The sequence below is a fragment of the Tupaia chinensis genome, unplaced genomic scaffold, assembly GCF_000334495.1.
Source record: "Tupaia chinensis unplaced genomic scaffold, TupChi_1.0 Scaffold000279_1, whole genome shotgun sequence".
Taxonomy (NCBI): domain Eukaryota; kingdom Metazoa; phylum Chordata; class Mammalia; order Scandentia; family Tupaiidae; genus Tupaia; species Tupaia belangeri.
In genome coordinates, this window is record NW_006159762.1 from 957540 (window position 1) to 969020 (window position 11481).

The window sequence follows — 11481 nt, forward strand, 5'->3', positions numbered from 1 at the left end:
ATCCCCCATCCTCGGTTTATGGCAACTAGAGAATCTGAAAATACCTGGCATGATTCTGAAATGGTCACAAAGCCTCAGAAAGAAGGGCCCTGCCACCACTGCCTCATCCCTGAACAGCCCCAGCCCCAAACCTACCCTCGGTGGTGTCCACTTCAGCTTGCTCTTCTCTGGGTTTCTGCTTGAACTTCATGTTTCCAAAGTGCATGATGCCCCCAGTCAGCTTATAGACACCAATCTTCTCCTCAGCACTGAAGCCTAGCACATCAAAGGCAACCTGCGAAGCAATAGGGAAGAGAAAGGCAAGAGACTCCTAGCTTCTTATTCCACATAGTGGAGGCCACAGGACTACCACTGTGGGGCTGTACCAATGGGCCACTGCGGCTGGGTATGTACTCTGGAGTCAGGCACATTCTCAACAGGGAAAGGTCTGCTTTCTTTTCCAAGGAGCCCAGCCAGATAAACAACACTATAGTCATTTTATTTATTTAACCTCTCTTTCCTTTGTTTAGCCATCTGCAAAATGTGGATAGTAGACACAACACTATAGTAATTTTATTTATTTAACCTCTCTGGCCTCTGTTTAGCCATCTGCAAAATGTGGATAGTAGGTGACAGTTTTTCCTACTATCTGATAGATTTAGTGCTTGATACATAGTAAGTGCCCAATATAGGGAAGCATTATTATTATTATGGCTTTACTTAAAAAAATTCATGGAAAAACAAAATTAAAGTATGAGTTTATTTTGGTGCAAATAAAACAAAACACCTTAAAATTCATGCACAGATTTTCATAATACACATTTTCCACAAACTTTCTGAAGACCCTGATATTATCATTGTTATTGTTAAAGCTACAGGCTAGGTACTGGGAGTGGGGAAAGCAAAGATGAATCAGGAATCAATCTGTCCCTGAAAGGAGAGAAGGCGTCAAACACAAATACTCTTAATGGAAGTCACAAGTGCTCACTGTCATAAGAGAAGGAGGCTAAGTGTGCAATGAAGACAGGGAAGACAAGGGAGTCATTTTCTGCTGGGCTGACGAAGAAAAGTTTTACGTGGGGCAGCTGGCCCCTGAAGTTCTTGTGGAATTCTATATCACCTCCAAAAAGAAAAATTATGATTGCTACAATAGACTTGGGATAAATGCCAACTGCAGCCCCAGAATTCTCCAAGGAAGAATCTGGGTCTCTGCGTGGCAGCTCTGAGCAGGCTCCCATCCCACCCTGTCCAGGTCCTCCCTGCCCTGCACCAGCCATGCCCATTCACTCACATCTGTGATCTGCAGCTCCTCCCCGTCGTCCATGTTATCTACCACGGTGACACCCTGGCTCACCCAGTGGTACTCCTTAGGGTTGGGGACCAGCAGTAAACTTTCTGTCAAGAGCACAAAACCAAACACAGCCTGGTGACCTGTGGTTTTCTTCTCTTTCACTTCTAGCCAACATTTTAACCAAAGTAGATTCAGAAGAACCACTAAGTGCATCTTACATGCCAGACAGGATGATGGGCATCCTGAGGGTGGCAGAGCTGAATAAGACATGGACTCTGGCCTCTAGGATCACCCAGAGTCACAAAGGGACTCAAATGAAATCCTATAAGATTTAGGTTGGTGACAAGGTCACAGTGATTTGGCTGTGTGATCTGATCCTTGGCTTAGTACCTGGAACCTAGTCAGAGCTACTTGGAGAATAAATGAATTATTATTCTCCCTCCTCTCTCTTGTAAAGAACGAGTCATACTTTAATGCAGAAGGTAACACAATGCTGCAATGGGCAATACAATCACTTGCATGTAGTATGAATGAGAATGTTGACGCTTTTTACAAAGAAATATGCTCACTCCCATTTTTCTTCAGATGTGCTCCTGTCTTGGTCTTTTTTATTTTTATTTTTTTTCACTTTTGGAAGAGACATGGATACAAAAAATGTTTTCCTTTCATTTTATCTTTGCTATAGAGAAAAATTACAGTTCAAGAAAGAAGATCAATAGTAGCTACTACTCTCTGTCACTGTCAAGGAGGCAATAGGGCTTGGTGGGGAGTATGGTGAACAAGAGAGCTTGAGCTCAGGACCAGCAGATGGCATAATGGTTACATCGTTGGGCTCCCACATGGCCTACTATGGTTCGAGTCCTGGACTTGATGGCTTGAAACTCACTCTGGGTGCGTGTGTACGTGCGTGCATGTGTGTGCACCCAAAATCCTAAGAGGAGAATGGAAGAGAAAGGATTGTGGCATAGCCTTCTCTCTGGGACGAGGGGGAGGGTGTAATTTCTCACTTTCTGTCTCTCTGGCAAGCACACATGCCCTGTAGTAAAAATCTCTCTCAGAGAGAGAGAGAGAGAGACAGAAAGCTTGAATTCTAGCCAGAGGGATCACCACCACTCAGCTACTCTGATTCGTGATACCAGAGGGCAGACTCAGAAGTGCTGGCTCTTCTGCTACACTAAGAAGTTAGGAAACTGGATTTTTATGTGAAGTCAATCTATTAATTTAAAAGTATACCACATCCAACCAAAATAAAACCCACTAGTAGGTGGGGGATGGTGCCCAATGCCCTCATATCTGCCTGGGTTAGGAGGTATATGTGTGGGAGATCAAGTCTTCATTCTCTTCCTACCTTATGTCCTTATGACCTGAGCAGGTCTGCCATGGACAGTTGAGCATATTGTGCCTGTACAAGGATGTTCAGTTGAGTAGGTGAGTGTACTCTTCTCTAAGCTGTGCACCAGTGTAGGCTATGTCCTCCCATCCCCCCCAGAGGAAAACCTGCTGTTACTGTGCATGTAAGCACTGGCAGGGCCATCTGTGGGCATCGGCTGACCCCCCTGTGCATCTGAGTGTCAGGCTCAGAGGATCTAAAGCCTCATATCCCAGGTCCATGTCTCAGGCATGACAAAGCTCCATCTGTGAAATGAGCCCACCGTGCTGTTATTCCTCATATGGCTGTTGTGAGGATGAGATGTGTAAGCAGAATTTTGAAAAAGTTCCCTGTGATCCATCCATAAATCTTTAAACCAAAAGGGTTATCACAGAACCACAGGGATGACAGGAGATCCCTCCCACATGGGAAATCTTTTGTCATGGAAAAGAGAAGAAAAGCGAGTTCAGGGCAAACACACAGACATAAAGATCTTTACCAACAAGCTCAGGCTTCTTGTTAGAGAGGATCTGGTAGAAAATATGGTAGCCTCTCTCAGCTGCTTGCTGTGAGATGACACGGGATTTCTCTAAGAGATCTGCAAAAGAATAAGCAAAGATACTGGTAGGTATAGATCCATTCTACCTGGAGTTCAGAGTTCCATGAAAAGCAGGACTCCCCTCCCCATGGAGCTCAGTGCAATTGACAGTGGTGGGCCCCATTATTCCCTCTTTCCGACAGAAGACCTCAGGGAGGCCGGACTGCCAATGAGGGGAGCTGGGAGCAGGGCTGGCCTCCAGGGCATGGTGACAGGCTACCCTCAGAAGAGCCTAGCACTTGGTTTAGTACCTTTCTGTTGCTGCTTTAAGATTATTTTTTAATCTTAATCCCCCCTCCCCCATAGGCATGCGTGCTTGCCAGAGAAGAGAGAGACAGACAGAGGGAAAGTGAGAAATCCTTCCCTCTCAAAGGGGATGGCCCCACTGCAATCCCTTCCTCTCCACTCCAAAATTTTTAATATTTTTTGAATAAAGTTCCCTCACTTTAATTCTGTTCTGGGCCCCCAAAATTATGTAGCTTGTCTAGCCCAGATGAGCCCTCCAAAAGGGGCCTGACTTACAGCTCTCGATGTCGGCTCCAGCCAGTTTGCCTGTGGTTCCAAAGTGGATTCGGATGAACTTGCCCTGAGCAGGAAAGAAAAAGGAGGGGTCTGGTGGGAGGTTGCCCATAGCTTTAGAGCAATATGTGGCTCAGACAGACATGGCCAAGGGCTGCTTGTAGACAGCCCCCATGAATTCAAAGAGGGCTGCATGGGATATAACCAGGCCCAACAGCACCAGAGGATTTCCCAGGAAAATAGGTAGAGAAGGAGATAGATAGGTCTCGTAACTAAATCTAGGATCTGTGGTTTGGAACATCTGTAGGGGAGAGGTGTGCTTATCAGGAGGAGCTGGGAGTTGGAATTCTGCTAAGAGGCAGGGCATTGTGGGAATTTGGCCAGGCAGCCAGATGGTAGGGAGCACCTTACCAAGTCTCCTTATCAAGAGACATTTCATTCTACTCCCTAGCTTGTGGCAGAGCCACAAATACCCATCTTAGCTACTTCTGGGCCTGTTTGCCCTCACTTGTGTTCTTTACCTGCCCCAACCTCTGCCAGGCCCCATCCCAGGCTCCCCTGGCAGCCCTCTGGGCTCAGCCAGTGAGAGGCCCTAGAAGAGACCAGGGAGTCAAAAGGAAAAGGCCAAAGCATCGGTCTTCCTTGGACAGAGGCTTGGGTAGTGCTGAATTCCTGCAGTGATCTCAGGTCCCACTAGATGTCTGCATTGGGTTCAGAACCCACCAAGGCTCTAGAGACAGCACTGTTCCAACATCCCTCCAGGCTATAAGGTACCACAACTTTCTGCTCCTTGGACTTTCTGGTGCCCCTGTGTAACTTCTCAGCACCACCATCACCATATTGCAAGTCTCTGCATCAAAGTCCTTTGGTGTAAGTTAAACTAAAGTGGGTTTTGTTTGCCATTCAGACCCTTATTTATACTCCTTAAAAGTATAAGGGGCCAGCTCCACGGCACAGTAGTAATCCACTCCTCAAAAGAAGACAGATCCCACATATCTCAGCCCGATCAGCCTGAAACACACTGGGCACATGTGCAAGTGCCCAAGATCTGTCAGGCTGGAGGAGACTGTAGGAAGAGTATCACAGTCCAACTGGATGTTGTGAAGAGTGCTTCTCTCTCACTATTCTCTCTCACTCTCATTCACATGTATACATGCTTATAAATCAAGATCTATATGTATATATATATATGTATATATTTAATTGCTGAGAGGGAGATGCCTTAGCTTGCCTGTCCTCTTCACCTTAGTTTAAATCAGCCTCAATTCTCTTACCTGAAATGGGGCCATGACACCTGTTTTACCACCCCTGGGGGCTGCTATTGCCATGCTCACACTTACGAAGCGAGAGGAGTTGTTGTTCCTGGTGGTCTTGGCATTTCCGAAGGCCTCCAGCACAGGGTATTGCTGAGAGGGAGATGCCTTAGCTTGCCTGTCCTCTTCACCTTAGTTTAAATCAGCCTCAATTCTCTTACCTGAAATGGGGCCATGACACCTGTTTTACCACCCCTGGGGGCTGCTATTGCCATGCTCACACTTACGAAGCGAGAGGAGTTGTTGTTCCTGGTGGTCTTGGCATTTCCGAAGGCCTCCAGCACAGGGTTTGCCTGGATGATTTGATCCTCCAGGGACCCCTGACCAGAAAGAAACACCAGTTGGCTGCTGCCTAACAATCCAGGGCTAAGGAACTAGACTTGACAATGACAGTGGTTTGCATGCCAGGAATCCAAGAGGGATATGGCCTTGGGGAGATTGGGAAGTCAGAGCTGGATGAGCCTCATGTAGTGACCTGGGAGGAGGGCCACTGTCTGTCCTTTTACAGCCCCATGACACCAAGAGGGGTACCTGGGGACATTGGCAGCCACTCTGCCTTGATTCTCAGCTATTGCTTCCTCACTTTGCTGTTGGTGGAGAGACCCCTGAGGGAGCCTGAAAACCCTCCCCATGCATCCTTGGTCTTCCTCTGAAGCTCCTCTTTTCTCTTTGTCAGCTTTTGCAGCTGCTGCTGGCCCAGCTAATGCTCCTCATGCTTCTGGGGTGCCTAGGGCCTATGGAAGCAGCTTAATGAAGAGCCCACTTTCATGTTTCTCCTCTGCCAAGCACATGTGGTTTTGCCACTTGTCTTTCTGGGGCATATGTGGCCTGAGACAGTCAAACCAATCCAGTCGTAGGAGACCCTGGTCTACAGCCACCTTCTGCCTGTGTGACCTAACCAAGTTGCTTCTCTCTAGGCCTTAGTCTCATCATCTATAAAATGGCCCTGATCCACAGACTGCCTGTGAGGGAGAATGGGTTCTGCTGTGTGAGCCACAGAAGATGAGAAACAGACCCTGAGTTCACCCACCCAAACGGCCCTACCTTCTTATCCGAGGACTGCTTGCCAGTTCCTCCGATGTTGGCAAAATACTGGATGACCTTCTTCGTGTTCTCAGTCTTGCCAGCACCAGATTCTCCACTGCAGGTGGGTCATGGAAGTGGACAAGAGAAGCAGGAAGTGTGTGTGTGTATGGGGGGGGGGAATTGGCCGCAGACAAAGAAAGCAAACAAAAGCTACAAGTTTCTATTTACATTTCTCCACCTAGATCCTGGACAGAGGGGCAGGTGGCCATGCCTTGGGGACATTAGTGTCCTCCCCAGGCATTTAGCAGGAGCAGCCTTACTTGCCCTGCTAAGCCCACTCACTGCCTGTAGAGCTCTGCACAAAGTCTCCCAATTAATTCTAAGAAGGTTTAATTATATGTGTAAGGCACAGACCTAATTATATGTATATAGACTGAGAGACAGAAGAGACACTTACGTGATTAGCATAGACTGATTTTCACGATCTGTAGGGAAGGAAACAGCCACAGGAAGGTGTAATTAGGAAACATTTAGAAAGTAGGATTTGGCACAATCCCACCCAGTCAGCCCTTCCCCAAATTCCACCCACTCAGAGAGGGGCCTCGACCATACTTGAAGGCCAAAAACTCAAAACCCAGGATCCTGTGGGATCTATGCCATGTGCCCATCATTGCAGTGAGGCCCTTGGAGAAAGGGTGAGAATTTTCCAGCCACTCTGTCTCTACCAACCCATTCTCTATGGCCATAAGGCTACCCAGTTGTATGCAGAACAAAATATTAACCTGTCTGGAAAGTCATGATGTATTATTCTATGCAAAAATGCATCATGACTTTCCCAACAACTCAACAAAAGGTAATAAAAATTATTTAATGAAGTGCAGCAAACACTGTACAGGTAATGCTTACAAGTGACTGAGTTCTGAGGAAGTAACTGAATTTGGCATCTGTGGGTTTGTGAAGCTTAAATGAGAGGGCATGGAGTGGGGCTGTGCCTGGCCGGGACATGCACTCAGCACGTGTACCTGATATTTACATCACAAGCACTGGCTGTTACTGCTGCTCAACATTTAACAAAAAATTTCAGCAGGTGGTGCAGGGTCAGGGCTAGGTCTGGGTAGCACATGGTCTTCATGTGTTTAGAGCCACAATGGCAAAGGAAGGCTTATCTCCTGCCACCCCAACCCCAGAAGACCCCACCCTACGCACCCATGAGCATGTCGTGGTAGGCGTTGTCAGAGATGGAGAAGAGGTGTGGCGGCATCTCCGTACGTTTCTTGCCCTTGTACATGTTGGCCACACGGGCCCCATAGATGGGTAGCCACCTATAGGGGTTGACTGTCACACAGAACAAGCCCGAGTAGGTCTGGTAGGAGGGAAGGAAGCTGTTAGCTGGCCCTCTCTTCTGGGCCCTCTTCCCTCAAGTGAGTTCCCTCTGGGTCCCTAGAGCAGGCTGAGAGCAAAACAGACGTCCTGGGAGAAAATCTAAGTGTGCCTGAGTCTTTGGTCATTAAACAAAACAAATCTCTTAATTTTACAGAAGGTCCCTGATTTATAATCTGATTTAGGATTATTTTACTTTAGATGGTGCAAAGCTATACACATTCAGTAGAAATCATGCTTTGAGTACCCATACAAGCATTCTATTTTTCAGTATAGTTTTTTTCTGAGAGAGAGTTCTTTTGCTATAGGGCACATGCACTCGCTGGAGAGACAGAGAGACAGAAAGCGAGAAATCACTCCCCAGGGAGCATGCCCATGCCACAATCCCTTTTCCTCCAATCTCCTTCCGGGATTTTGGGCACGCATGCACACAAATCTGGTGTGAGTTTTAAGCTGCCAAGCCCAGGACTCGAACCGCAGTCGATTATGTGGGAGTCCAGCGACATAACCATTATGCCATCCTCTGGTCCCCTTGGTACAGTATTCAGTGAATTATAGAAGACATACAATACTTCATTATAAAATGGCTTTATGCTAGCTTTTTATTGTTGTTGTTGGGGGGTTGCCTTAGGGCCTGTGCGCTTGCTGGAAGGACAGACAATGAAAGGGAAAGTAAGAAATCACCCCTCAAGACGCATGGCCACACTACAATCCCTTCTCTTTTATTTTCTTCCTGGGATTTTGGGCAAGCATGCACATGTCTCTGCCATGAGTTCAAGCCACTGGATCTAGGACTTGAACTGTGGTCAGCCATGTGGGAGTCCAGCACCTTAACCACTATACCACCTGCTGGCTCCTGTGCCTGATAATTTTGCCCAACTGTGGACTAATAAAAGTGTGCTGAGCAGGTTTAGCTATAATGTTCAGTAATTTAGGTGTACTAAATACAATTTTGGCTTACAATATTTTCATTTTATGATAGACTTGTCCAGACATAACCACATTGTAAGTCAAAGAGCATCTGTATATTTGTTTAATTTTCTTTTGGTTTAATTATTTGAATAGCTAACACAGTGACTGTATAGACATGCACAGAGCAAAAAGTCCCCTCACCTGTTCAGTGCCTACCACTTTCTCCTTCCACAGGAGAGTGTGTGTTCATTTCTTTGACCTCTTCCTATGATTTATGATGCATGTACAAACCTAGTGACACATTCTTAGTCCCTCTCTCTTGTTTTTAAAACAAAAGATACAGTGTTCAGTAATATCGCCTTATATATTGCTTTTTCTACTTAATACACCAGAGAGATTTTCCACAAGGGTTCACTGAGAGACTTCTATTTTTTTTTTTAAACAAATTATTTATTTAGGGGCCAGCAGGTGGTATGGTGCTTAAAGGTGTTGGACTCCCACATGACTGACGATGGTTCAAGTCCTAAACTGGGTGACTTGTTTTCTCACTTTTCCTCTCTCTCTGACTTGTCAAACTGCAAAATAATAATAGTAATAAATAAAGTTAAATAAAATAATTCTAAAAATTATTTTCTTCATTATTATTATTTTTATTTAATCAGAGAGAGATGGGGGTGGGGGACGAAGAGTGAGAAATCAAGCCACCTGGTCCAGGACCCAAACCGCAGCCCACTATGTGAGAATCCAGTACCTTAACCACCATGCTACCTGTTGGCCCCCCCACTTTTTTTTTTTTGTTTTATTTAGAGAGAGATTTTTGCTATAGGGTGTGTGCACTCGCCAGAGACAGAAAGACAGAAAATGAGAAATCACTTCCTAGGGAGGATGGCCATATTGCAATCCCTTCTTCTCCATTATCCTCTTGGGATTTTGGGCATGCACACACATGTGCCCAGCATGAGTTTCAAGTCTCCGGGTCCAGGACTTGAACCATGGTTGGTCATGTGGGAGTCCAGCAATGTAACCATTATACCATGTGCTGGTCCCCTTTGGGGTGCTTTTAATTTTTTTATTGATCTCTTTATTTTATTTATTTATTTTACTTTGACCAGAGAGGGACACATTGAGAGAGAGATAGAGATAGAGAGAGAGTGAGAGAGAGAGAAAGCCAGTCACCTAGTCCAGGACTCGAACTGTGGTTGGCCACGTGGGAGTCCAGAGTGCTTAACCACCACACCACTTGCTGGCTCCGGGGTGGTTTCTTTTTTTTAAAGTTTTTTTTTTTTTTTTTTTTTTTTAATTTTTTTTCTTTTTTTTTTAAATTTTACTAGAGAGAGAGAGGGAAAGTGAGAAAGTAAGCCACCAGGTCTGGGACTTGAACCACAGTCAGCCACATGGGAGTCCAACACCCTTAACCACCATGCCACCTGCTGCCCCCCTCCCCTTTGGGGTGTTTTAATAGCTGCAGGGTCCTTCCTGTGTAGACATAGGTCCTTACTGCTGGGCAGCTGGGTTTAATCTACTCTTTTTTTTTTTTTTGAGAGGTTTTTCCCTTAGGGTGCGTAAGCCCACAGGAGAGAGACAGAGACAATGAGAGGGAAAGTGAGAAATCACCACCCAGAGGGGATGCCCATGCCTCAATCCCGTCTCCTCCATTGTCTTCCTGGGATCTTGAGCAATCACACACATGTGCCTGCCGTGAGTTTTAGGCCACTAGGGCCAGGACTTGAACTGCAGTCAGCCATTTGGGAGTCCAGTGACATAACCTCTACACCATCTGCTGGTCCGGGCGTTTAGTCTACTCTTACAAAGAGACCCTGACTTCTCTTCTCTGTCCAAATTTGCAATTTTGTAAAATAAAAAAAAAAAAGCCATTTAAAAAGAGTGGTGGACAGAAAAATCAAGAGGTAGTAAATGAAATATGGCCATTTCAGTGGGTCCCAAAACTTCCTTTCTCTTTGCTGGACATTGACTTTTTTTTTTTTTTTTTTTTTTTTTGCAGAGGTTTTTGCTATAGGGCGTGTGCGCTTGCCAGATAGACAGAGAGAGACAGAGAGACAGAAAGCGAGAAATCACCCCCCCCCCAGGGGGATGGCCACGCCGCCATCCCTTCTCCTCTGTTCTCCTCTCAGGATCTTGGGCACGCATGCACACGCGCCCAGTGTGAGTTTAAGCCACTGGGTCCGGGACTCGAACCACGATCGACTATGTGGGAGTCCAGCGACATAGCCATTACGCTAACTGCTGGTCCCTGGACATTGACTTCTGATGCTTCCACTATGCACGTCTTTTCAATTCAGCTTTACAATCTTTTATTTTTGGGGCAGGATAGTGGCGTAGCTGTGACACTGTAAAGCTGACCCAGGTGGGAAGGTTCCATGTTAGTATCCAGAGACTTCCCTGAGTGTGCTAGGCATGATCCCATGATCTAGGGCTGGCTGAGGGTAGAGGTAGATCATGATTGGGACCAATAGATTTACTGGGGGTACTGTCTCTTTGTCTGTCTCTTTCACTCATGCAAGAAATAAAAACTAAAACTAAAACAACGACAAACTTTTCTACCTTGGTCCAAGTAGAACCAAGTGGTCAGCTTTCTCTTAGCCTAACTGCAACATGTTGAATTTTTAAAAGGAAACATTAAATAGAAAATGATCCCTGTCCCCCTCCCCCACAAAGAAGCAAAGAGAAGATAAGGAAAACGTAGTTGAGAGTATGACACACAATGTCTCATGCCACTGAGTCACTTTTACCCTCCAGCCTTGTTTCAGTGGCAGGATGGGGGCAGGTAGCAGTCTGGAAGCCAGTTATGTCCTTGTTTGGTCAGGGGGGTTATGAGAGGGAAGTAGTTGCAGCTGTAGGAACAGCCTCTACCTGCCAGAGTGGTTTAGTCAGTGGTTCAATTTAAGAGGTGACCCCTGCCCTTGTCCCTTGGGCCATATTGCTGCAGAGGTTGCAGTTCCTTAGTCCAAAGATGTGGTGTGGCTATCCATGAGGAGCAAGGGCTTGGCTGAAGAGTGACCCAAGTAAGCCCTAGCCCTGAGCTGAACCATCAAGCCCATCAACATTCTTTTTTTTATTTTTTTTTTTTGAGCGG

The 11481-nt window shown here is 46.1% G+C and overlaps 1 protein-coding gene across 1 annotated transcript in view; it reads right to left on the reverse strand.

The window, feature by feature from the left end:
* MYH16 (myosin heavy chain 16) overlaps window positions 1-11481 on the reverse strand; it is a 67105-nt gene that overhangs the window by 50628 nt on the left and 4996 nt on the right. The window contains exons 3-10 of the mRNA XM_006150168.3: window positions 7302-7458; window positions 6553-6580; window positions 6114-6210; window positions 5297-5389; window positions 3760-3823; window positions 3139-3237; window positions 1271-1374; window positions 136-274 (exon numbers count right to left, since the gene is read on the reverse strand). Coding sequence (XP_006150230.1) covers window positions 136-274; window positions 1271-1374; window positions 3139-3237; window positions 3760-3823; window positions 5297-5389; window positions 6114-6210; window positions 6553-6580; window positions 7302-7458 — 781 coding nt within the window. The remainder of the gene's footprint in view (window positions 1-135; window positions 275-1270; window positions 1375-3138; window positions 3238-3759; window positions 3824-5296; window positions 5390-6113; window positions 6211-6552; window positions 6581-7301; window positions 7459-11481) is intronic.